This window comes from Gambusia affinis, linkage group LG03 (genome assembly GCF_019740435.1).
Source record: "Gambusia affinis linkage group LG03, SWU_Gaff_1.0, whole genome shotgun sequence".
NCBI classification, from domain to species: domain Eukaryota; kingdom Metazoa; phylum Chordata; class Actinopteri; order Cyprinodontiformes; family Poeciliidae; genus Gambusia; species Gambusia affinis.
Window position 1 is genome coordinate 5,414,965 of NC_057870.1, and position 27,819 is coordinate 5,442,783.

At 42.3% G+C, this 27,819-nt stretch overlaps 1 protein-coding gene across 3 annotated transcripts in view; it reads right to left on the bottom strand.

The window, feature by feature from the left end:
* Nucleotides 1-2,576: 2,576 nt before the first annotated feature.
* Nucleotides 2,577-27,819, bottom strand: part of sema4c (sema domain, immunoglobulin domain (Ig), transmembrane domain (TM) and short cytoplasmic domain, (semaphorin) 4C) — a 129,305-nt gene continuing 104,062 nt past the window's right edge. For 2 of the 3 annotated variants that reach the window (XM_044110762.1, XM_044110764.1), the window contains exons 9-17: nt 23,248-23,399; nt 20,345-20,520; nt 15,563-15,707; nt 14,998-15,211; nt 10,121-10,236; nt 8,850-9,007; nt 7,954-8,045; nt 5,164-7,725; nt 2,578-4,027 (exon numbers count right to left, since the gene is read on the bottom strand). In XM_044110762.1, coding sequence (XP_043966697.1) covers nt 6,830-7,725; nt 7,954-8,045; nt 8,850-9,007; nt 10,121-10,236; nt 14,998-15,211; nt 15,563-15,707; nt 20,345-20,520; nt 23,248-23,399 — 1,949 coding nt within the window. In that variant the 3' untranslated portion in view covers nt 2,578-4,027; nt 5,164-6,829. Of the gene's footprint in view, nt 4,028-5,163; nt 7,726-7,953; nt 8,046-8,849; nt 9,008-10,120; nt 10,237-14,997; nt 15,212-15,562; nt 15,708-20,344; nt 20,521-23,247; nt 23,400-27,819 lie in introns of all 3 variants that reach the window. The other variant, XM_044110763.1, reaches the window with a different exon arrangement.

Below are 27,819 nucleotides of genomic sequence, written 5' to 3' on the forward strand. Positions count from 1 at the left end.
ATTTATCTGATCGCTTCAAAGGAGGTTGCTCTAAGCCTCCCAACCCCCAAAGACAAACCTGGAAACCCAAACAGGTGCACTGCTGGAAATCTCTGTAAACCCAACAACCACACACAAAGCGTCTGAAACACGCTCAAAGCTCCTCCTTTTTGTGAGGTTTCAGAGTGTGTTCTGCAGCTGAGCACACTGAGATCAGATGCGGCAGTGAGCCCCTCTCCACAGCTGGGACTTCGACCACATGAAACGTGTGCCTCGCTGCTTCGAACACCAGTCAGGGCTGTGCAAACAAACAGAAGCCTGATGAAACGTGCAAATAATCACACATAAGACTAAGCTGAGAATTTAAAAAAATTGAAAATGTTTATTTTGACAGCGGCTGTTTCAAAACGTAAGATTACAGTCTTGCTGCTTTGTTGACTAGATTTCCCTTTTAAAAGCGAGTTAGATGAAAACTGTTAAGCAGATTAGCAAAAACAAAGGGAGAACTTTTATGTAACTAGTTCTCAACCTTCACATTCACAAATGATCTTTCTCCATATCTTTTCTCCATGCTAAATTCTGAGGTAGTTCCCTACCCCCACAGCATGATGTTACCACCACTGTGTTTCAGTTAAAATGATGTTTCCAGGGTGATGTGAATCCCTGCTTTTGTCGGCCAAAACAGTAGTTTTCTTCTCAAAACTCTTCCACTGAATCAAATACTTTCTGTTTCTTGGGTTCTAGATTCAATGCGTGACTCTTGTTTGATGTGTATGAGCCTGTTGCACTTATTTTATTTCAGGTTTCAGACTAAAAACGGCGAAAACTTAAAGTAGTTTCCAATTGAACACTGTCTAACAGGAGATATCTGGTTGTCGGAGCGGTCGCCACAAACTCGATCTGTCCCCTGCATCTTCCTCTGTCACACCGACCCTCCATCATTGATTTTTCCCTTTTTCTGCCTGCCCGGCAGCTCCATATGTAACATCCTTTATCAAACACATCACCCACCTCTTTCCCGCACTTGTTCAAACCGACTGAAACTTGCTTTTAAGGTTTTGCCCAAGACATTAAGCTGCAGTATGTAACTTATATATAAACATTTTTTTATATTTGTTAAAACTGTCAACATGTCATGACAGTACAATATTAGACAGATAATCTGTGAAAAGATCAATCTCTCCCATTTCCTTCCTGAGCTACATCTGAAAAAAAATGCACAGAAAACAGCCAATCACAGACAGGAGGAGGGTCTTAGCACTGTCAATCAATGCTGCTTAATGTGCTAAAGGCAGAGGAACCTACCGTGACAGGACAAATTGTTTATCCGCCGTCATCGGCGGCCATGCTAACTAGCCTAGCATTAGCGCATTGAGCAGGGCGTCACTCTTCCGTCTCATAACTTTTCACCCTCACAGAACTCTCTTCTTCATATTTTTGTGCACTTCCTCTTGATTTAGATTGAGTTGTGTTGAAAATATTAGTTTAATTATGCTAGTTTTAATTATGTTTAAACTTTAGTGCATGTTCAAATGTTTGACGGCTCATGATAGTTTTGAGTAGGCCTCAGATTAGGTTAGATTTAGACTCATCATGGTTTAATCGATAAATGACTTAATCAGTGGAACATTTTTATTAAATAGAATGAGCACGATTTGATTAAAATTAGTCTAATCAGTAGTTTATATATATATATATATATATATATATATATATATATATATATATATATATATATATATATATATATCAGAACATCGTCTTAAGAAGTATGTAACATTCATCTGAAAATGTTTTAGTTCATTACAAACCAAAGAAGTTGAAAACTAGTCAGAAAATATTGAATGTAATAGATGGTTTAGTAATGAAACTGCTCATGTCTGTTTCACAATGGTTTGAAGATATTATATGAAACGTGTGCTAATTTTTATAATCAATATTTGCTGTTTGATGCGCTGGCTCAGGAGAGCTCTGTGCGGATCAGGAACCAGTTTGAAACGAAAAATACGATAGCTGGTAAACTTTGGTCTCGCTTTCTTGAGTGAAATGTTTCTGTATGAAATGAACACATCTATTGTTCGTACCCTGGGAAAGTGCGCAGGACAGATTAGACGGGGACGAATTCATCCCTTGGCCTTGGTAAACAGCAACACCTCATTACGGGTTGTTTGAGTCCACATCAGACAGTAAAGAACCCGCCTTGATATCAAAGTAATTGAGCTAAAACAGCCAATCAGATCACTGGGGAGAAGCTGCCCCACGCAGTGGTCTCCGAAGGCGCGTCTTCCTATTTATGTATTTTTCTAAGGCAATTGATTTCTTCTTTGTGCCTTTGCTTTCTGATGCTTATGATGATCTGTTGATGTGTTTTTATGCACTTGATTGTTTGAATAAAATTCTGGTTTATTGTGAAGTTGAACAGTGACTGTCGTCTTTGCGGTTTCACTTTTACACACGACATTAACGGACCTGGGGAGACGAGAGAACAACGAGCAACAGGTAGGAAAGATCTCGTTTCTCAACAGTTGTCGTCCACCTTCTCGGTCTACCTCTTATTTAAAGCTAATGTACGTTCATATGAACCTTTTACAGAGAGATAACTGTTTCAATTAGCTCTTCCTTTCTTTTATAGTTTTGAGTCTACTACTTAAATGACGTCTTATCCACATGTAAAATGACTGTTGGTCATAAATAAATAGCCATTCCCTCCATAACAAACACTCAAACTCCAAGTATGTCTATTTTTTTATTTGTGTATTTATATACACATATAAAAAATAGGGACATATGTACAATGATAATAAATATCGACAAGTTTGTACAAGTGAAATAAGTTACTTAAGATATTTTAAAAACAAACTGAACAGTAACAGGCAAGGAGAGGGGCAAAAATGATTCAAATAATAATAATAATAATAACAATAATAATAATAATGCAAGAACACAGCAGAACCTAAAGCCTCATGGGAGAAATAATCCAAACATTTACGAGCTGAGGAACGGCACATGAAGAACGTTACACATGCATGTTTTTCAAGCTTCAGGCCTGTCTTTCTTTGTGTTTTTAAGTTTTCCAACATTATGTAGTGAAAATAAGCCCGATTTGTAAAAAATATAAAGGAGAAATATTAAGACATAACCAAGTACCAGTGTAAAGAGCTCATTTATTCTTGAGCTTTTTTGCCTCAAGGGATTTAAAAATAAAGTGAGCAGTTTGTTGATTTGCTTCGAGTCAGCAGCTTTGCACTCCGGTTTCAAGGGCTGAAAACGGTTTCCAATTTCAGCTTTTCTTCACGTCGGGGAGATAAAAAAATAATAAAAATTATATATATATATAGGCCCAGGAGATCAGTACTGACATGTAAACAGGAAACAAACAGCAGCTTCCTCAGTTTTCAGACAAATTTCGCCTTTTGCTTGAGGGGAAGTTTAGCCGCAGATAAAATATGCAGGAAGGTTGCTGACACCAGCTCAGCGCAGCAAAGCGGACGGATTGCTGAGACTTAAGATATCGATCTGGAATCAAATAAAACTTATTCAGGAATTTCGACAGGAACAAAAGCAACTGCAGTCTACTTTGGCTATGTTTTTTTTTTTCTTCTTTTCTTTCCAGAAAGGTGAAGAGGCACAGAGAAAAGTAAACATGTTACTGTTACTGTACAACTAACTCTTGAGGCGTGAAATTTAGCTGGCTTTTTTTTTTTTTTTTTTTCAAGAGATCTTTAGTGTTGCACAACGTCAGAGCCTGGAAAAAAAAAAAGTCCAAAAAGGAATGGAAATGTTTCACGTTTTGTACAGGGATGATCATTATCAAAGGTGTGCAGTCCACTTGCAGAGAAGATCATGCAACAGTAGGATGAAGTGCTGATGGCTGACGACCTCCTCAGTCGTAGGGTCCTTTAGTTTTTTTTTTTTTTTTTCTTCATCGCTCTGTACACAGTGGGAACAACACAAGGTACTTTACTTTCCGGCTCCTTCATGCGTTCCTCCGGTCTCCACAGGCACAATCCACAAGATACACGATGAAAACAAATAAATAAAAGAAACACTGCAAGTAAACAAACAAATGATGTTAGTTAGTATCAGCAGACAGCTAGATTTCAGTAGTTACAGTAGAGCTGTTTCTTGCAAAAGTACGCACAGCCCTTGAGCTTTTACCTAACTTTATATATATATATGTTGAACATGTATCGTTTCCTTTCCACGTCAGAATTATGCTCCAAAAATCCAAATAAAACATGTTTGGAGTTTGTAAAGTGACAAAAAATGACTAGAAATGGACCAGCGGAGTTAAGTACAGATACAGTGCATCCGGAAAGAATCCACAGTTCTTCACTTCTTCCACATATCAGGTTGCAGCCCTTGTACTAAATTATTTTCATTTGGTAAAACAGCCCAAAGATAAGTGAGCGAATCTTGTGGCATCAACAAAACACTCAAATATATATTTTTTCCATTTATTTACTGTTTAATTTGTGTTTTTAATGTTGTAATGTTTCCTTGGGTGTTTTGAAAGGTGCTGTCAAATAAAATGCATCATTATTATTATTAAACCCTTGTCTCCCCCCCACCATCGCCTGTGGTGGCGCTGCACCAAGAACTACTGAGGGAAATGGAATAAAAACCTCTGAAGAAGACAAAGAGAACAACTTCCTCCTTCACACAAAGCAAACAAACCCAATGGTCATATTTTAGTGGTTGTTGAAGAGGATTTGTCTTTTGTCTCACCTGAAAGACCGCAGGGCAATTCTCCTGCCAGCACTAGACATGTGCGTTTGTTTGGGCTGCATTTACCCAGAATGCACTGCCCTATGAGCTGCTTCCTGTTTTTGGAGCTGGTGTGAATGCATTCAACTCAACTGAACTAAGGCCTAGGTTTTTAGATGGGCCAAAGTTAACCTTGTTTTGGTCAGAGTTCGATTACGCAGCCGCACTTGGAGCCTAACAATGATGTCATCGTTTACTGGAATCACTTTGTCATGAAACTTTGCCATCATCAGGCCTTTTCACATCTCTCCCAAGCGAACCAGAATCCGACTAATAAAGCGGCCCAAACAGAGTTGGTGTGACTGCACCCTAAAATTTTGAAAGCCACTCATTCTTTTCCAAAGAGATCATTTGCTGTGGAAGTCTTAGCAGCTCTCAAAATCCTATTTTAAAAGAGAGAGAGAACAAAAAAATTACCTTTCACTTCTTTGTGGCATCTTTCCGCCCGGGGCCAGTAGTTTATCAGCATGGCAGCAATCAGTCTGTCGGTCCATTTCCTCCATTTTAACACTGTGTGAGTTCTTGTGGTGCAGGTGTGTGTGTCAGTGTCCTTCCACTGCATCGGTCCACAGTAGCCCCGGCTCAGTCTCTAGGCTTCGGTGAAGGGAGGTCGGGGGTTCGGGGTTCCATGGGCTCTACGGATGCTTCACATTCGCTCTGTAGTCCTGGATGGCTGGGCTCCTTAACAATCAAAACAAGTTGTGTGTTTGCATGCGTCGGGAGTGGTAGTCTCCTTCTTGGCAGTGCAAGTTGCCGCCTTCTTCACAAAACACTGAGAAAACAACTAAATAAAATAAAGCACTTCCTGGGACGTCCACAGCCGTCGCGACGATAAGGGTTCAACTACATTCTGTGCGCCGAACGTCTTCGTGACGGCTTCGATTCGCAATAAAGCCTTTCTTTCTTTTCAAAAGACCGAAACGAGAGTTCAAAAAGGTCCAAATCCAGACACCCGTCTGTCACACGCCGCCACTCCGATAAATGTCACGCGGAGCGGAGTGGATCTGAAGTCACCGTGCAGGACTGAGCGACGAGTAATGTCGTTCACAGAGGTGAGCCATTAGTCTCTGGCAAACAGTTTGAACACTGCCGTGGTCCAAAAGTCAAACAAAACGGCACGACGAAGAGAAAGAGAGACGGGAAACGTCTCAATTCAAACCGAGCATCACATTAAATTAAATCGGAAGAAATCGAAGGAGTCCTCCAGCAGGAAAAAAACAGAAAATCGAGCATGAAAAAAGTCTTTAAAGATTGTCCTTCATTTTGAAACTCTCTCCTCACGTCCATCCCTCCGTCTCATTTCCTCTCTCTTTATTTTGTGTCTCCTTTCTGCCCCCCCCCGAACCCTCCCACACACACACGCACACCCACACACACAGCTCCTGCCACGGGGACATGATTGTCGTCTTGCTTGGAGTTTTTTTATTTTATTTTTTTGGATCACTCTCTCACTCCTGGCTCACAGGTACAAAAACGAAGGAAGACAGGCTTCCAGCTTTTTAAGTGCAGTAAGCAGTTAAACCTCAAGGGACACAAGCACACACACACACACACACACAAAATAATCCATATTTCCAGTTAGTCGGCCCTCGTTGTTAACTGGTCCCAGAACAGAGGCTGAGCTCAAAGGAAAAGAACGAGCTGTGCCCATGTGAGAGAAGAAAATGACACCGTTTGTTGGGCGGGGGGTTCCATGCTTGAGGTGGGTCTCCTTTGCGTTCTCCTTTTTTATTTTTTTATTTTTTGGTCTTCTAAATACAAAATGTACAGGAGTGGCAGTTGCACAGTGGAAGCAGAGACGGTCACAACCAAGACTCTGTGTTGCCCGAAACACAGCAACTGTTGGCAAACACGGTATGCGGAGTGTGTGAGAGTGTGTGTGTGCTGAACATGCTGAGCGCTAATAGAAGTCTACGGAGAGCCAAACAGGGATTGGCAGAGTGAGACGAGAGAGAGCATGGGAGTGGACAGCGTGTCGCTAAAAGACAGAGAGAGAGCAGGCGTCCTCGGAAGGAGGCGAGGTAGCTTTGGTTGGTTTTCTTGTTCCACCTCGGGGGGGAATAAAGACGGAGGAGAGAAAGGCCTAGACGGACGACTCCTCTGGGTTGGCGTCGGGCAGGACGCTTCTCTGCTGTAGGGTGCGTCTCAGCTCCTCCTTGAAGGGACTGGAGTAGTCGTTCCCGCCCACGCCCAGCCCTCCCAGCCCGCCGCCCCCAACGCCGGCCCCGCTAGCCCTCTCCTCCCCCGCTGTGCTCAGGTTGAGGCGGATGTAGCCGTTGCTACCTGAGCCTCGGATGTTGGTGAGGCTGAGCCGGCTTGGGGAGTGGATGGGCTGGCCGGGAATGGCGCTGGGCGACGCCGTGCTGCTGACGCTGCTGGGGCCCAGGGCGTGGCCGGGAACGATCTTCAGCGAGCCGTCCGAATAGTAGTAGTTGGCGCCCGTCTCCCAGAAGCGGTCTTCGTCGCTCGGCATCTTGCTGGGCACGAAGGTGGGCGGCTCCTTGGGTAGGGTGATGGGGTAAACCAGGGTGCTCTCCAGAGGCTTCATGTCAGCACCCTTCCCTAACGCCAGCTTCAGCCTCCTGCGCAGGTAGAGAGCTGCCACCAGAAGGAGAAGGCACGCCGCTCCTAGGGTGATGACTAATACCCAGAAGAGCCCCATGCTGCTGTCCGGCGCCCGGGCTTCCATAAACACCGGGGCGCTGGCGACGACTGCCACCTGGTAGCGCTCTGTCTGAAACTTGACCCCTTGCTCTTCGGAGTAGCAGATGTAGCGGCCGGCTTGCATCTGGCCCGCTTCGGGGACGATGAGGGCTTTGAGGGTCCGGTCAAAGCGGGGTCCTCCTGCTTCGGGGTCGCCCAGCTGCAGCTCGCGGTCGTTGACCTCCCAGAAGGGCTGGGCCAAGTTGGAGACAAGCTGGCAAGGCAGCACCATGTCGGACCCAACGACCACGGTCACGTTTCTCAATCGGGAGTGCTCTGCAGCGGAACGGGAGGGTTGGAGGGTGTAGGGAAGAAAAGACAGGAGACTGAGCTACATGATCAATCTGTGCTTAGGCAACTTTCTTCTGCTTGATTTCAATTTGTTCCGCTTTATGTATTCACCAAGATGATGTCAAGTCTAGTTTCCATCTTTAAGCTAACTTGCTCTTGCATTGACACTTAACTCTCACAAGGGGGCACCAGTGAGGCGTAGCTCATACTCACCAGGACTGGGGATGGAGACAGGCTTATCAAACTTGGCTTTTCCACGGCTAAACCTGTCCAGCATGAGGTCCTGGGAGAGGGAGGAGGTGGACCTGGAAACGAAACAGAAAAAAAGCTAAAATTAGAGACCTGAGAGATATTTTGACACCTTGAAGGATAATATTGGGGTTTGTGAAATATTGGATGCAAAAAATTACATAAAGTGACAAGAAAAAAAAAATAGTTTGAATTTGTCTTCAGGCTCTTTTACTTTGACACACCTAAATAATATCTAGATCAAACTTCCCGCAGTGTAGGTTACAAAGGAGCCACAAGAAGTTGGGTTTGAACATTTGTTTTTTGGAAGACAGCAATATGATCAGATGAGAGACAAGCGTCCTCTCCTTGAAAGACACTGGGTACAGTGACATGTTTTATTTAGCAATAAAAAGAAAGATGGTAAGAGTTAAAAAGTGGTTTAGCTAAATCCAATAAAATCCCGGGAAAAAAAAACTTTCAAAGGGTTTCAAAGACTTGAAACTGCAGGTTCTCATCCAAAGCAGGATGTGAACCTGCAGCTAATACTCGGGCGATAGCTGTAGCTGTGACTGGAGTGGAAAGTGGTTTTGTGTAGCATTGATTCAGCACTGCTGAATACAAATGTGCATCATACTTTTGCAGTTTTTATTAAAATTTAAAAGAACATTCAGCTATTTTCCTTCCATTTTATAATCATACACCACTTTTGTGTTGGTCTATCACCTAGAATCACCAAAAACATTAAAACAAAAACAGCAGACCTGGTAGCTTAAGTTTTGGTTCAGAGTGTTCCAGAAACCCGTCCCTCAAGACGGCAACCGCAGGAATCGTTCGACACGAACCGGGCCAACAGGGGCGGAGAAAAGAACTTGTCTCACCCTCGGTGGAGGTCGATGCGGACGCAGGCCCGGCCCTCGTTGTCCCAAGCGCAGTAGGGGTCCCTGGCGAGCAGACAGTCTGGCTGAGACTGATAGCGGCTGCAGTTGGCCAAGGGCAGCTGGAGAACCTCGGAACGAGATCCGATGTACAAGTACTTCTACAAAGAGAAGCGAGAGAAGGCGAGGACAGAGAACGGGGCGCAATCCAGAGGGAGAGATGAGGAAGAAGAGGAGAGATAAACACAGACAGAGAAGACGGGAGAGTGACAGAGTTATGGGTTAGAGGAGATAATGGGATAATCGCTCTCAATTACAATAACACACACCCTTCTGCCCTCTTCCAATCCAATCTGGTCTGCGGCCCTTTCGCAGAAAGCCGTTATAAAATATGTCTGGCCGTGGCTAAGCCCGCATTAACAAGATAAGCAGTAGGCTTTGGAGACGAGAACACCCGGACCAAAGTCCATCGATTTAAGCGGCCGTAGAGAGACGTGTGCACCAGAGGTTCAGCTACCCGTCAGGCTAGAGTCGTGGAATTACAGCGCTTATAACAGGGGAGTTTCAGCTTCCTGAGGTGAGACCCGATATGAAACGGGGCTGATGAATACCCCCTTATTCAACGTCTGCTGACAGATGATCCATACTCATAAGCATCAGGCAAAAAAGGGTATTAACAGATCAACACCGACAGGAACAGCGCTGAAAAGGAATACAAATGAACTTGAGATGAGACAACAAAGAAGCCAATAGATCTACAACATTATACAACAATGTACTGGGGGGGAAGAAGAAGATTCCAGGAGCAAAGCAGGAAGTAGTTTCTACTAGGACCGAAACAATTAATTGGATTAATCGTGACGAATTCACTATTGAAGTAATCGTCAACTAATTTAGTAATCAATTAATCGTGTGTACTTCACTGTTAACTGAAGTATGCAGCGTACTTTCTGTTAGTATACACATAAAAAAAAAAAGACATTTAGCATTTAAGACACAAAAAACCTTTTCAACATGCGGGGGGAAACAGAAAACTCATGATGACAACTACACAAAAGACCAAGAACAGCTCCTTTATTAAAAAGTCAAAGTCATTTCTCCCTCGGTTTGTTGTGGTGAATCTGTACTTTCACGCAACACCCCGACAAATACCACGCCCGTTTGTAATGAGGGGGTGTCAACGTAGTCTAAAATGGATATCAAATGTTTCCACAACTGAAAAAAGAAAATATGCTACTTTAGTACTAGAGCAGATTGCTGGTTGGCGTTCTTACCTTGGAGTGTGAGATGGTCAGGCTGTCCACAGGCTGGGCCGAGTCGAACAGCTGGATCTCCTCGATCACGTGGGCCTCGGAGCCCAGGATGAGGACCCTCTGGAGCCAGCCCTGAGCTGGAACACAACCAGAAACAAACGCTTAACTCTGCTCAGGCAAGCAACTCATCCAACAAGAGCAGAATTCATCCAGGTCCCACGTAACGTCTGGTTTGACGTCGACAATAATGGGAGAATGCGAGAAGAGAAGGAAGAAAGAAAGAATAGGAGGAAATAAGGAAGAACAAAACAAAGGAGAGAAGAAAGAAGGAAAAAAGATGAAAGATAGAAGGAAGCAAGAAAGCAGAGAAGGAAGGAAGAACTATGTGAAAGGAAGGATGAAGGGTTGTAAGAAAGGATGGATGTTAGAAAGACAGTAAGAAAAAATAGAAGAGTGGGAAGGAGGGTGAAAGAAAGAAGAGAAGGAATGACATATGGATGAAAAGAAGGACTGAAATATGTAACGAAGAGTGGATGGGACAAATCAAGCTGAAGGGGTCAATAAAAGAAAAGAGGGAAGGACACGGAAACAGAAGAAGAATGGAAAGAATAGATGGAGGAAAGGATGGAAAACCTCTGGATGGGTGGGCTCATTATTTAGATATGGAACAAGTTGTTCATACTTTTTCCATTATAATGCATTCCTGAAGCCTAATTAGTCTAAACCTGGAACACTGGGAACACTGGGAACACTGGGACGGCACAGCAGTTCACTGGTTCTACTGGGATTCTGCACAGTAAATTGATCCATGAATCTATACCAATCATATTAACTATTTATGATCAGTGGCTGCAGAGTGTTTTTATTTAAATATTCATGAAAGCTGAATAAATTCACACCTGCAACTCCAAAGGAGTTTGTTTAAATATTAATGATGAAATATGATCGTATGCAGGAAAAGAAAAAAATCTCGGTTTTACTTTATGACCCTATATGAAGCTGCACTGTGAGCCTCGGGCTTTAACTGTTCCTTTTTGAGCCTAAATGATCTAAAAGCTCAGATTCCCATCACGTTTAAGACGTTTTTTTTTTCGTTTTTTTTTTCTTTCTGAAGCACAAGGTGAAGCTCTCGGCATTAATCATATTTGCTCGTCTTGTAAAAGGAGAAGCTCTGAAATTATTTAATGATGATAACTCTACCTGTTAAAAGTTTCTGGAGAGGAAAAAAAAGGAGAAAACTGTGAAACATGTCGGTGATGATGAAGAGGAGCGCGCAGATGAGTTTTCTAAACTTTCCAGGCCGGTTGGGCTAAAAATGTACCAGCTGGAAAGTCCGGCTTCTTTTCGCGGCAAAAACTATTTAAAGACGATTTTAAAGAAGATTAGCATTTCTGCTCGCTTTTAGCACCCTGGGGGACAGCAGCATCAGAGAGGCGCGGTGCGTGTGGAGCTGGTGCTCCAGGAGGGAGAGAAACAAGTTTAGATCCCCGGTGATGAAGATGGTCTCAGGAGCAGCTGGTGGGGTGACCTTGATGTCTTAACGCTCTGAAATCCACCATCTTGTGAGGTCCTGGTGATTAAAGGGGCAGCGCTGTGCATTTTCCAGCCACAAAGTGAAATTTAAAGACGAATCAAGCAACCGTGTTACCTTCCGTTGTTATAAAAATACCATATATCTCAAATACGACTTAAAAATAAAAAGTTAGCTGGCTAGATAGCAAGAGTTTATTCAGATTCACTTTGTTATGGTAAATCAACAAGTTCACAAAAATGAAAACAAAACAAAATACAATTTTACAAATATTTGACCAAAAAACGGAATAGGCTGAAGTCGAGGTTTATGCAAATTCATACTCAGCATGAGTATGAATTTTTTATTGGGATTTTTATGTGAGACAAAGATAAAGGAGCTTATTTCTTAAACTGTGACTAATATTTGGAGGATGGCAGATAAGGCGATTATTTTGAATTGTTTATCTTTCTTTTTCTTGGTTGCCTTGAGACACAGAATGTAATGAAGACCTCTGTGTGCAACTCAAACTTTTGCCTGACAGAAAAGTTTCAGTAAAAAAAAATAAACTAGAAGGAATATAAGACATTAAATTGTCCTGCAACGAGGAAATCTAAAATCTGTGATTTACGTATTTAAACTTACACGGTTTAAATTAATTTAAGGCATTTTGAGGCCTTAATGAATTTACACCTGCAGGTGTGTCATGATGGAGGGAATAAAATTATAACGTGACCTAAAGCTAGAAAGAAGAAGGTTTTACTGACTAAGAACCTAACTCGTCAGCGCCAGGGAGGCTAGAGGAGCGAAACACACGTACGTTCATGTAGAGGCGCAGAAAGCAGCAGGCGCATCATCTTGCAGCGTCAGCTAATCCGCAGAAAAACCGTCTCTACAGTCTCTCCCTGTTTCTCTCTTCACATCAGCTGTCAGCACGCTGCGGCTAATAGCTAATCAAGCCGGGAGCCCGACCGGCACTCTGAGCGTCTGCCTGGGGCCCCTTTTGGGTTTGTGCTGCGAGGCGCGGCGAGGTGGAAGAGCGTGCGCAACTGTGTGTGTGTGTGTGTGTGTGTGTGGCACGTGTGTGTCCGGTTTGGCCCGCACTCCGTCGCTGTCGCACCGTCTCCGCCCACGCGCCGGTCTGAATGGCAAGCAGTTGCGTTTTAAACACCGGCGCTACTCAGCACGAGGTGTCCTGAGCGGACGAGCCGATTTCCGATCAGAGCCGCCAGCATATGGGGCCCTGTTCCTGCTGACCGGAGATATTAATTAAGCTGTGCATAGGTGAGACGTTTCCCTTGATGCGTGGAGGTGTTTCTCAGCATGCAAATGAAGGCCTTAATTGAAAGCCAGCTGAAGTCTGGCCATATGGCGTGTTGTTTGTGTGCCACCGTGTCTAATTCCAGCGGCCGTCCCTGGCTGCTGCCACAGCCTGTGAGCTCCTACCTGTGTAACGGACACCGCGGAGTTCCCTCCGTGCGCACACACACACACACACACACACTCAGGTAAAATTCAATCATGTTTAAGGTTCATTCTCAAACTGTTCCAGCACCACACTTTGGACATATTATCTTAGGGTGCATTCACACCAGCCCGGTTTAGTCTGCTTTTTGTTTGTCTGGGAAGGTGTGTTGTTTTGAGGCACACCAAAAATAACAACAACAAAAAAAAAATTCTTGTCCGCCTAAAATCTTAGGAAGCTCAACGATATCGCAAGAAATTCTGGGTAATTACAACCAAAACAAATGAGCTAGGCTAGCGCTAGCTCGAGAAATGGCTCATCTTCACAAACCTCCAGAATTGGAGAAAGTTACAAAAACTGTTCTCGCTTATGGCATAGAAATAACTTTAGGAATTCTAAAACAATAAACATTTAATCTGATTTAACTTCAGACAGTGAGAAAAGAAAAGTGTCTCTTTTTTCATTAGCTGTGCGAAAATATCTGGTTTGAACTATAAATGACACTTTTCAAATTTAGGCCTTTAGTGGAACATTAGATTGCACTTTATTACAAAACGGTGCAGTTTGAATATCAGGCACTTTCAAGGACTTTATAGAGAAATCAAGGAGCACTTTCCAAACCTTGTAAACACCTCAATGAAATTCAAGGATTTTCGACACGACACTTTATCCAAATAAAAAGAAACGTCGTCCAACATTATGTCCGACAAGTCCAGCTTTCGCCAAAGATCGTCAGGCCTAACTCGCCGCCCAATAAAAGATTATACATTTTTGCCTTTTTTGTCTTTTTTTTTTTTTTGTCTTCCTCTCCCCTAGAGAGGGAGAACAGGATGTTCTCTCGGGTGCCACTGCTCTGCAGGGATCAGGATGATTTGCAACCAGGGAGCACTTTTTATCAGCCCTCAAACACACGTCAGAACGCCTCGGAGTGCTAAACGTGGAGTCTGAGGTGATGAATATGAGCTGCATTCTGAGCTGGAGCGTGAAGGCTGCAGGTTTGATCTGAAGTTTTCTTTTTTAAGTTTGAAGAGTGCATTGATCTCAAACGTGTTTGAGTTTTGCTGCAGATACCCACTGCAATGTTTGTTTTATTGGGATTTTTATGTGAGACAAAGATAAAGGAGCTTATTTCTTAAACTATGACTAATATTTGGAGGATGGCAGATAAGGCGATTATTTTGAATTGTTTATCTTTCTTTTTCTTGTTTTTAGATGCCAGCATGGTGCTGCTGTTTTTGAATCGTTGAAATTGGAGCGAACTACATTCCTACGATCCATACTGTAAATTTGTGTCTTTATTGGGTCTGTATCTTGCAGCTGCTGCACTTCTGCGCTCAAAGAATTAAGTGCATCTTCTCTTAATATCGATGAAAAAGAGCAAGTTATAAATTAAATTATCTACTAATGGAACTTTTTCGTCAATGTTAAGAAATTATTTGTATAAAACAAGCTTCTACATTCTGCAAAAAAATAAAAAAAATCCTGTAAATTTATTTTATCTTGTTTCAAGTGTATGCAGGCGTTTGCACTAGAAATTATACCAAAAAAACTTGGTAAGAGTTTGTGGTTTTGCAACGTAATGAAGTGAAATGTCACTTGAAAGATCATTATACTTTCTCATATTATAAGTGAAACTATAATCTGGCAGTGAAACTAGTAGTTTTTCATCCACATTAAGGAATTATTTACATAAAACAACTCCTATATCTCAATGAAAAGTTAGTTTTGTCTTATTTCAGGTGTGGTTAGATAATTGCACCAGACGCTAAACCAAAAACACTTGGTAAAGGTTTTGTCTTTGCAGTGTAAAGAGGTGAAACGCCACTTCCACACTACTTTCTTTTTCTTACAGGACTTTTTATTTTTCCATAAAAACACACCAGTGTGTTCCCTGATAACCGAGGCGACGGAGCCTCTCCCTACCTGTGCCGATGAACAGCATGTTGTACGCCCGCTGGTCCAGGGCGCTGACCCGGTCCACCGCCAGCTTGGTGAAGTTGACGCCCTTGGTCAGCAGCAGGGGGCGACCCAGAGCTTTGTCCTCCATCAGTGGGTGCTTCTTGGCAAAGTTGAGCGTGGCGTCGGGCAGCTGCAGGGAGCTGTTGTAGCCGTTCTCCCTGTCTGAGTTAGTTATGCACTGCAGCGCAGGGAGAGGATGAGAGAGAGAGAGAGGGAGGATGGAGGGAAGGAGACTTCTTAGTTGGCGCTGGCGCAGGTTGGCATGGTTAGTTGGCGTGGAGGTTGACTGCCCTGCCTCCCCTCCATTTGCTCCATTACCTTCCTTCCTTTCCGTCCTGGCCCATTATGCCCTGAGCTTTTTCGTGACGTGCCAACTTCAACTGTTTTCCACATTTCTCTCTCTATTACCTGTTTCTTTTCCTCCCCGCTGCCTCCCTCATTACCTCTCTCGTCCCAACTCTCCTGCCCCTCACGCTGTTTTTTTCCTGCTTCCTGAAATGTCCCTGGACTCTTGAGTGGGGTTTCGTACCGATCCGGGCCTCGGGCTGGGGGTGGCGCCCGTGTATCGCCCCCATCTCTGTGACGCCTCCCTGTATTCCTTGTAGGAGCCCTCGAACACCTTCTTCACGTCGCCGATCTGGTACTGGCACACGGCCGACACGTCCACGTCGCCCCTGAAACACGACAAGAGGGGAAGGCAGTCAGCCGTGTGCGGCGGGGAAAAAGTGACGGATGAATTATCTGTCTGCCGGATGAATGGCTGCCACGGACGGAGGATGTGAAAATAAGAGTGAGACGCGTCTGTCACTGCACTGGCATGTCAAGTGAACGTGAACAACAAAGAAAAAGGCATTTCTAACATGTCATGTAAAAGGATTTTAACAAATCTCATTGCTACTAATAAAGCCCACTTTACTCTAAAGTCTCTCAATAGGATGTAGTGCAACAAAATACTTCAGAAACAACCTAAGTGTTACATAAAGCATCCCAAGTTTTGGTGGGAAGTTATCGTATCGTTTATCTTCTGTCATTTATCACAAACAGTTCTTGTAGACTTTTGATTTGATTTGACAATCAATTGTAGAACTTGAAAACTGATGTTGACAGACGTCAATTTTAAAAATAAAGTCTGAATTTTCATTTTATTATTATTCTTATTATTATTATTATCCAGTCTTGGCATAAGCTATTTAAAACAAAAACTAAGGATTATACATCACAGTACAAGACATGTTGCAATGGTACGTTAGTGAAAAATGAGTGACGACTATTTTAGTCACCGAATGTGCAAAGCTGACGTTGGACACAACTCAAAAATCTGAGACGGCGGCTTAAGAAATCCGAGCCACACTTTTCAGATTTGCAAACACTTTTAAAAATTGTCTAAAATTGACTTTCCTTCCACTTCACGATGTTGCCGCTGCATTTTGCGCCGCTCTGTCGCATGAAATCCTGACGAAATACGCTGAAGTTTGTGGTTGAACGGTAACAAAGTGTGAAAAAAGAAAAAGCAGACAGATTGTGTCGCTGGATTATTCACGCTGCTGTAGTTTTTGTATTGAATAAACTGCCATATTGATATATTTCCCACTTTTTTGTGGCAAATGCATCTGATGTTTAAACTCTTGTAAATAATTTAGCCAAGTGGCGGCTGCTGTGACTCAAGAGTTGCGTTTCGTTTAACATTGAGGATATTTTTCTTACACACACACACACACACACACACACACATCTCACACACACCCCTCACACAGCGAGTGGGACTAACACTGGCTGTTGACTCGTGACCCAGGCAGATTAAATTACATTTGTCGCCATCATACAACATTTGATTTCCATCCTCATCCACTGGGAATGAGTTTCTTTCCTTTCTGTATTCAGCCACTCAGACACCGACATGCAGGCAATGTCGTTTGCCAAAAAAATGTTGTGCACTTGTACTCAGGGAACTGTAAAAGTCACAATTTTCAGCATCCTGCTGTTTTTTTGTTTGTTTGTGTGTTATTGTTGGAAACACTTATTGACGTACACGGTTTTAGATTTAGCTTCAAAATGGATTGCACACTGCAGTGCTTTCACAAAGCTGCAAACAGCCGAGTAAAGATTGTTTTTATGAACTTATGTCGTGATTTATCTTGGGGGGGGGGCAAAATGGGAGCAGAGCTGCTGATTTTATAATGTCAAACACAGACGATGGCATTAAATTCCTAATGGGTTAAGCAAAAAGCATCGACAGCGACCTTCTGACTTGAACGTTGAAATTATTTCCATAAAGTAACTTTTTTTTAAAGGTTTTATTGGCTCTAGTGGCCTTTATTTGATAGTGAATTGACAGGAAAGAAGGGAATGAAGGAGGTTGGAAGACGTGTGGCAAAGATCGCCAGGCCGGGAATCGAACCTGCGACGGTCAGGTAGAGGACTAAGACCTCCATATGTGGGTTGTGCTTAACCCCTGCGCCACCACATGTAATGTTATCTTAATGTTATTTCTATCATAGAGCTGTTGCAGCCTAACGTCACACGCCCAAGATCCTGACCCCGTCTTCCTGCTGGAGGACAAGCAACAAGATGCTCACTGACTACGGTTGGTTTTAGCGGTACAGTTGTCAAAATACCACGCTAAAACTTAAATATACATGTGATATGTAAAAGAAAAAAGTGCTTTTGCTACTAATAGTCAACACTACGACAACTAGATGACAAGGTCAGGAAGAAGTTTCAATAAAAAAAAGTAGCTATGCTAGCTTGACTATGACAACCTTAATAAGTAGATGTGCTGTGGAATTCTGTGTGTTTTGGTTTAGTTACAAAATTTTAAAAAAGGCAACTTTTTTAAAAAGTTGCCTTTTAAAAAAGGCAACTGACTGATTATCAGTAGAGCAAGTGTTTAAGTTAGCTAACCAGCCACTGCTGTGTTAGAATAGCTAATAGCAGCGGCAGCTAGTCTACCATAGTGATCACTTAATAATGCTTGCAAAATAAACATCAATCCTGAAAACATAAAGCTGTAACGAACAGAATGTTCTGTTCTTTGTGTTGGGAATCTTTGAGTATTTTTTGGTGTTGAATTTTGGTATATACGTAGAGTCGTTGTTGTCAGTTGCTATGTCACACAGTCTCTGTGTAACGTAGCTGAAAAACAAGAATGATACTAGCGGCTTTAGTTGTTCTTCAACAGTTTTTCTGCGTTTTGTGGCGCACTGCACTAAATTAATAATCCCTACAATTTCAATTTGTGAACTGAATGGTTCTACCGCCGCAGCGCAGCTATGGATGGCAAGTAAAAGAACAGTCTTTTTCTCCCTCCAGCGTTGTGCGCATGCCTGAAATTTTCAGATGAAACAACAGCATGCAAGGGGTCAGTGAGGTAGAAACCTTTCAGCAGCTGAAGGAACCCCAAATGAACAAAGAAAGCTTGCGGTTCAAAGCCGATCCGATTGGTGACATGATATCTTACTGAAGAATACAAAAGGCTCACTTCAAAGCCGTCCGCCTGGAGACAGAGAACACCTCAAACTTTCCTACAAAAGTATCCCAACCTCCACCCGCCACCACCTGCACCTGCACCTGGCTGAAGTATTACAATGGGTCAAGCAAATTACAGTCTTTACAAAGTGGCTGCAACATCTAAAATATTAAATAAGTCTGCTAAATAGAAGAGAGAGGAAGATGTTTTCAGCATGTCTTATCATAAATGTTTAAGAGATCTAATTTACGGAGGAAATTACCAGGGCTGTGATGGATTTTGGCTTCCAAGGGGAAATAAAGCAGCTGGGTTGTGACGCTAAAACCAGAGGGCATATCTGTCAGCTGGAATCTTTATTCAATAGTTTAGTTAATTGTTGTAAATTGCTGTCGTATTTGTGTTTATGACGGAAAGATTCTAAATGAAGTGAGGAAATAAACAACCTTCCTCCAGACAGACTACACTGCAAAAAGATCTTACCAAGTACTTTTGGTCTAGTTTTCAGAAAAAAAAAAATCTTAGGACACTTGAAATAAGGCAAAACTAACTTACAAGTAACTTTTTTAGCAAGAAATGGGAGCTTGTTTTAAATGAATAGCTGCTTAATATTGATTTTAAAATATTACCAGTCCTACTAGCAGACTATTTCATGTATAACAAGATATTTTCTTCATATTATAAGCGAAACAATCTGCTAGTGGAACCGTTAACTTTTTAAAATTTAAAATATTAAATTCCTGTATCTTGTTGAATAGTTACTTGTAGGTTGATTTTGTCTTATTTTATCGCACTAATTTGCTCCAGAAACTAAACAAAAATAGTTGGTAAAACCTTGTTTTTGCAGTGTTGTAATACATCAGTTAATGTTTAAAATCTTAATGTTGGCTGGTAAATAGATAAATGTTATTGCTCCTTTGCACCTCTCTGATTTACCCCAACCTTATCTCCCTCAGATGAGCTGATCTCAGTTGTCTGAGGTGGAAACTTCAGGGAGACCTTTTCTGTTTCTGCTTGTAAACATCCTTACTTTATCCTCATTCATATATCTTCCCCTTCTCTTTCCTGTCTATTTACAGCGCAATGAAGACCACTAAACTTCAAAAATAAAAGCACATCTTTTATGAATAGTGCTTGGCCCTGAGTAAGTGGCTCTTTTTAATGTCTCTGTTCTGTTTTAAAAGAGTTTCATGTCTTGGATTGATCTCTTTTATATATCAGGATCTTTCGTAAATGTACTGTTTTTAAAAAAAAAAGTGCTTTATAAATATATTGGATTTTGATGTTCCAATGCTCCTATTGTGGTCAATAACTGTGCTGATGCTGGATTTATCTGGTTTAGATTTTTATTTTTCTGTGTATGTTATGCTGTAAAACATGAAATTACTCCCCAACGTTTTCAATGTTTCCCTAAGTGGAGACCACACCACCGCGGTCCTATCGCTGCGGCTCATCGTTGTCGTAGAAACTTTCAAGGTCAAGACAACGGTTCTCTTTAGAAAACGGATTTATCACCATTTGAATTCACATTAAATCTGTGTGACATTCAGCGTCTAATAAAAGCAATAAAACATATCCAAGGACGCCCGAGTGGTGCGCGCTCTAAATGGCTCACATTTGTAACAGTAATAACTTAAATTAAAACCCCCCAATTACGCTGTAAATACCTAATCGCACAAAGTACATCAGAGGAGCCATCTTATCAGAGCAACTCGCCGCTCTGCGATTTCATTAAGGGCTTCTGACACGTCGGCGGCCGCACTAATGCTGTAATTAACTCTACCGCTGAGTCTGAAATACGGTGTAATGCATCTTCGGCGTCCGCGTGTCTTTTCCTCTCATACTGACCACTGAGCGTGAAAGATGCCGTAGAAGGTCGTCCCCCGCCAGTCGGGCCCCGGCAGCGTGAAGATGGCCCGCAGGTTGTTGAAGGAGACGTGGCGCTCCGGCAGGGAGCACTCCAGCCGGGCTTTCTGGAAGGTGGTCCACTTCTTCTGCAGGGTCCTGGTACCGCCCAGATCACCCTGAAAGAGCCACACACAGCACCTGAGCCACCTCTCTTTACTCCAGATGTGGTCCATGCTCTAACCGACTTTGGATGTGGTGATGGACTCCGAGGCGAGCCTTCAGAGCCACATAAAGATGGTTACAAAGTCGGCCTTCTATCACCTCGTAGAACGTTTCTAGGATTAAGGGACCTTTGTGCCAGTAAGATCTAGAGAAAGTCCTCCGTGCGTTTGTCTTACTGCTGGATGATAAACGTTACTGCGATCATATTTTTGTTTTTTATACCTTTTCCAAGTAATACAATGGTAATGGTGTAATAATGCAAGTACACACTCTATAAGCTCAATAAACATTCATTTGTAGTGAACATTTAGCATTGGAGTTTAAAGACATTTTACATATCCAAAAGAAATAAACATCAGAAACAACAGATAAAGGGAATCATGACGTCTCTATATGGTCGACTTGTTGAGACCAATGGACCAAACTAAGAACTGTTTGTCACCCAGAGAAAAACAAACAGCCATGCAAATGGAAACAATCAAGCTGGTTTTAATTTATCATGCTATTAACAGATTTATTGATTATTGTCACAGGTCTAGGAGTGAACAGATGTCCACAGCTTCGGATTTTGCATTATAACTTAACTTTGCTTCAAGCTTTTTCTCCAGTTTTATCCCTGACCCGTCTGCCGTCCTCCTTGATCTTCATGACTGTCTTTGTTCACTGATGTTCTCTAACAAACCTCGGAGGCCTCGACAGAACAGCTGGACTTATACCGAGACCAAATTACACACAGATGGACTGCATGTACTAATTAGCTGACTTCTGAAGGCAGTTGTTCTCTCTGACTTTTCCGTACTTACACGTTGTCCAACAACAACGAATGACGGTAATGACATCTTCAAAGCCGACGCGGCAGAAAGAAACAGCCGACTTCCGCTTTTTTGCAAACTGATCAAAGTAATAATCCGCCGACAAAACATAAATATACTCAAACGGCCAGTCGGTGGTTTATGCTCTCTGCAACGCAGATGGATATTTCTTGGTGCTGAACTCAGAAATATAGGATTACAAATGATTTTTGCTGAACTCTATTTTTCAACCTGGATATGCTCTTTAAGCTCCCAGGTTTTTTCTTCTTCTTCTTCTATTTCTTTTAGCGCTTTGTTATATTGCATTTCATTAGCCTCCCTTCACCCCATCAAAGACAAATATCGTCTTTATTCTCCCTCTTTATCTGCTCAGCAGTAAATCTGTTCAGTTTGCTCCCGCCGACTGAACTGTTGTAATTGCACTTAAAGGCTTTCCAATCCATTCTGACCCTGGGAAATTGAAGTCTGATATGAAGGACAAAAAGGAGGAAAATAATAACGCTCATTAAAAAAAAAATAAAAAAATGGGTAAATGTGTAGACAGGTGGTGCTGGATTGTATTCTTCTTTGTACTCAAAGGAGACCCAATTTGTTGAATCGTTCCTATTATCCTCTACAGATGATGTAATTCAGGATTTAGAAGGCGCAAATGCACGCGGCGCAGCAGCAGCAAAACACACAGAAACAGTGCAACGCCTGCTAAGCTATCAGGATACAGTGTGATTCAAACAATTCAAACATCACAGTGCATTAAAGAATACTCAAGCAATCGCGCACGTCCCGGTGAAGAGGCTTCTGACGTGCGGTCGTAACAACGACGCGGCATCAAAGCTAATTAGTTTTCCTAATGAGGCCATTTATTTTGAAAATGAATAATTAATTAGCAGATATGTCCACGTCAGTGTGATCGTCTCCACACGGGCCGATATAAGCAAGCTGGCGACGAGCCGAGAGCGTGTTGCTCCTGCTGCTTTGGGCTAAAATAAACGATTTAAAAGCCACTGATCATTCTTATTCCCCTTTCTTTGTTTGGTAGCACGCGCTCTCCGCTGCGCTCACTCTCTGAGATCTACTGCAGAAGATATCCGGCTGCTTGCTTGGTTCCTACTGAACATGAGTTCGCTTTGCACAGCTAGCTTACGCTGCAGTTCCAAGGCTTTCGGGGTGTGAATTTTTTTGCTCTCTTTGAAAAGTAGCTCTGTCTCAGTCTTGTTGGATTGAGATCATTTTCCCAACTCTTTCCACAGATTCTCAGCTGGATTTAGGTCTGAACTTTGACTCCTAGGGCAAAGCTGGCATGTCTGTGCCACATCTGCACACCCAGAGGTTGTAAAATTTAGCTCGTTCTTTCTTGTAAAATAGATCAAACTCAGGCAAATTAAATAAAGTCAGTCCAGACTTTGATTAGGCCATTCTAACACTGAAACCTGCTATAGCAATAAACTTGATTGATTGCTTAATTTACACAAAGGTGGACCTTATCACCAAATTGATGGCTGTAATTAGTTCAAGTGTATTTTATAGCCGGGTATCAGAGTTAAAGGGGCTGAACATCCATCTATCATTTTCCTCTCCCTTTTACGCTCTATTTTATCAATGTGAAACACAGGGAATACTTTTGCATTGCCCTCAACACTAGATTATTCCTAAAATGCTCTCTAGCTAAAGCACATTATTAAGTTCTCAGAAACAGCTGCCAACACAGCTGGAGGAGGCAGAAAACAGCTGATTCCCAGACCAAGTGTGCAGAGAACCACAAATCCGTCCCTGCGTTCCTGCATTAACTCCTGCGTTAGCCGAGGCCGATCGACGTTCGAACCGTTGCGTGTCTACGGAGCCCGGGCCGGCCTCCGGGACGGATCGGGTTACCTTGCAGACGCGGGCCACTCTGGCCACGGTGAGCTCGGTGTCGCAGTCCAGCTCCAGCGCTCGCTCGCTGAAGAAGAAGTAGATCTTGTCGTCATCGCCGTCTTTGCTGCCGCTGCTCTCCCTAACCAGGGCCGAGCCCACAAAGTCCGGCTCTGCGGGGACACACACACACGCACACACACACAGAGGCACAAAAAGGAGATCAGAGGGTGTATTTTTACTCGGCTGACATATATCACAAGTGAGCAGAGACGGTTTCAGCCTGCAGGCCTGAATCACACCCCGCGCTTGCTAGCTTGACACCTCCATCTCATCCTCTGTCGGCCTTTCTCACCTCCTCCTCTATTTGCTTTCATCATCCCCCTTCGCCTCACCTCTCCACCAGTCGCTTCTCACTCTCCGTCTCTTCCTCTGCTCACTATTAGCGACCCATTTTGTGTTTTCCCCCTTCCTCAGTCGCTGCCGTCTTCTTTTTTTTATGTCTCTGTGTCTGGGCCTCATTAGGCTGTAGATATTGCTTTTTCAAGACAATCACGCATTTTTATTTTTTTTTTATTAAGAAAGAAATCTTAGCTGCTTGGGGCTTCAAATTCATTTTTATGCCAGAAAGGGTTATATATATATATATATATATATATATATATATATATATATATATATATATATATATATATATATATATATATATATTCTGTGAATTTCCTGGCTGCCCAGATAGACTATTCTTTGTAAGGTAGGAGTCAAATTTTCAGCCGTAATGGGATGGTGTAAACTCTCCACCGAAGCCCAGACCAGTTGAAGGCTTTTAGTTTGGTCAGAAACGGCTTAAATTGAGGTGAGCCTGGTTTTGTTGCAGGTCTGGTCTTAAATAAATTAAAAAAAACTTCAATATCTGTATGAATAATAAACAGACACGCTGAGCCTCATCTGTATGCACCTCCTTTCTTCCCGTACCTCCCCATCTCCCCTCACCTCTCTCTCTCTCTCTGACTCTTCATCACCATTCCTAATGTCTTGTTTTTCCATCATCTATTTCTCCTGCTGTGACTTCATCCTCTTCTCTCCCCTTCATTTCTTTCCAAGTGCCTCACTCTGTCCCCCACCTCCTCGACCCAAATGATAACAATCCCTCGTCGTAGCTGAAGAGCGAGCTCCATACGCTCAGCTTTTTTCACCTCAAATTTCAGGCTAGTCTTTTGAAACGACGCGAAGCTTGTTGAAAATGAAACAACCTCATTAGCTTCCACTGTTTTCGTAGCCCGTCTTTACTCCTCAACCTGAGTTAATAACCATGTTTTAAGTGGGGTTTTGTTCTAAATCAAAATGCTGAATGTAATTTGAAAGACTAGCTACATCAATTCAAAGTGTGTTGGGGTTCCCATTTTACTGCCTTCCCTCAGAGAAACAGGCCCTGTTAAGGCTACATAGACCTATTTAGACCTGAGCCAGTGTTAATGTTGCTGTGATTTAGACCTACAGACGTGTTACATGTTATTGTTTGCATCTGAAAATTTTGTGCATTCGCACAAAGCTGGAGAGTAAAAAGGCAATTCTGTTACTTGGCATCCAAAGCCGCGCTGCCGCGGTGGAACGATTCAGCTAACAAAATGAAACCCGGAGATGCAGGTGTCATTAATTCAGTGCAGTGTGTCACAGCAAAAGGAAAGTAATGCAGAAACTGGTGAACAACAAATCTAGAGTACTCATATTCGTCTTTCTTCACAGTCTCTGTGTTGGCTATGTTACACGTAGCAACAGACTGACAACGGCAATAATGTATCAGGACTCAACAATGAAAAACACGCAAACATTTCCCACACAAAGAGCAGAACATTCAGTCATTATGTTTTCCACCTTGATGTTTATTTTACGATTATTGATGAGTGGTTGATTGGTTAATTTAAACACCTGCTCTGCTGATGATATGTCAGAGTTGATGTGTGGGTTTCTTTTTTAAACTGAGCCAAAACCCATTGGATTCCACAGCACAGCTACATGATGATGTTGTCAAAGTCAAGCTAGCATAACTGGCCTACCTCCCTCTCCCTCGCTATTTTTTTTAAATTAAAACGTTTTCCTGGCATTGTTATCTAGTTGCCATATTGTTGACAATTAGTAGCAAAGCACAGTGTTCCTTTTACTTTTATATATCACACATACGCTAAAGAATTAGCACATTATGTTGACAACTTGAAAACTTAACGAACGGTAGGTATTGTGAGCGTATTGACGTCAAGTTACAACGTGTCTGTGTTTTCTTTATGTTTACAGAAAACAAAACTTTCAGGTCTAAAAGCAGTCAAAGCTTATACTTAGAAATAAAAATGCTTATAAGGTTCACAAAAAGCCATAATAGACAAACAGCTACACAAAGACATCTTGATTTGATTCAATTTGAAAGAATTTAATCCTTTTTTGGTGGTAATATTATCAAAAGGCAGAAAAACCTTGCTTATTTATTTAAGAGCTAAAAACAGAGATATAAAGGTATTTATGTCAACATTTTTAAATTTTTACAGGCTTTGAGGATCATGCATTTTAATGTAAAACGTTGTTAAACACCAAACAGCACAGGATGTGCACTGACAAGATGTTTTCTGTATATCACCAGAGGCAAAGTTATGTTTGTTTTCAGGAAAATAGACAACTTTACATCAAAAATTTTACTTTCTATTTCTTTGAAACTACTGCAGTAACATAAATGACACAGACAGATGAGGAAAGGGAGTTCATTTGTAATTTTAACAAAAAAAGCACAAAAAAAGTCCTTAACAGTGACAAGTCTATTACATGTATTAATAACTGAGAGGTCCTGAGTTTGCCCCCAGCAAGATCTGCTCTCGTTTTTATGCTTTCCATGCGCAACTGAAAAGTGGCTAAATTTAGACTTCTAGTAACATGTTGATATAACGTTCCCTTTTAGAGCAAATACAGTCCAGTTTTAACCTGGACATCTATGGACACATTAGATGTGTTTTTATTGAAAAAATAAACCTCACAGAAGTTTTCTGGCCACTCTATAACCAGAACATCACACATGGTGACGTTAGCAAGCTAACCTGCTGCTAGCTAACCTGCTGCTAGCTAACCTACTGCTAGCTAACCTACTGCTAGCTAACCTACTGCTAGCTAACCTGCTGCTAGCTAACCTACTGCTAGCTAACCTACTGCTAGCTAACCTACTGCTAGCTAACCTGCTGCTAGCTAACCTACTGCCAGCTAACCTGCTGTTAGCTAACCTGAAGCAGAATTATGTTTATAAACAAATAAGGGCCATTTGTACGACTAAGGCATATATCAAGAGCTGTCCAGAAATATATAGCATTCATTCAATACAGTTAATTACTGCAACATCCATCCATCCATCCATTTTCTTTACACCCTTCTTCCCTAATGGGGTCGGGAGGGTTGCTGATTCCTATCCAGCTGCGTCCCGGGCGAGAGGCGGGTTCACCCTGGACAGGTCGCCAGTCTGTCGCAGGGCAACACAAAGACATACAAGACAAACAACCATGCACACACACTCACACCTAGGGAGAATTTAGAGAGTCCAATTAACCTGACAGTCATGTTTTTGGACTGTGGGAGGAAGCCAGAGAACCCGGAGAGAACCCACCATGCACAGGGAGAACATGCAAACTCCATGCAGAAAGATCCCCGGCCGGGAATCGAACCCAGGACCTTCTTGCTGCAAGGCAACAGCTCTACCAACTGTGCCACTGTGCAGCCCTTACTGCAACATACTGAGGTAAATAGCTAGACTTCAAAAATAACCATTCCACTAGCTTAAAGTAAGTTCCAATGTTTTTTCCACAGACAGGGCAGAAAAGTGTCTAATTTGACAAAAAATATGGATAAAAAACATTTCATGGATTGAAAGAGAGATTGCCTTAATGCATACATTTCTATTTAAAACATTTATTGCAGTTTGTCATTAGTCTTCAGTAAGAACACAACAGCTCATATTTCCAACTCTTACACTAGTTTAAGAATGGCCATGCTCATGTTCCAAGAAAACCACATTTATTTTCAGCAGTGGCACTATGAGTTATGTTCATTTTGTTTCTAATGGATGACTCTCAGTGATGTATGGCCGACGGTGGTTATGGACTTGGAGGCCGTGTGAGAGGTGTCCCAGATAGCTGAGGTGACAAAGTGAGAACACACACAGCGTAGTGTGTATTCACTGGAGACATAAGCTGAGTACGACTCAGGGGTGACCTCCAGGAAACAACTGTACCTCTGCTTCCTGCCACTACTGTTGTCTGTAACAGTACAGATTATTGACAACAGCAAGTATATAAAATAACAGCTAGGCTAGGCTAGCAGGTGATACGCTGCCATTCAGACAACAGAGTCAGTGCTTATCTCTATAACGTCTTAAATGTAAGTTGCCCTTAAATACATTAATCACATGTCTTATATTTTATTGTAAGACGTACAAATATTTGACAAGCAGATATTTTCATTGCGTTCTGTGATTCGAGGTGGTTGAGGCTAAAGCTAACCAGCTGCTAATGAGTCCTTACTAATTAGCTTTTCTTTAATCTATCATTGGAAAGTGTAAATTTG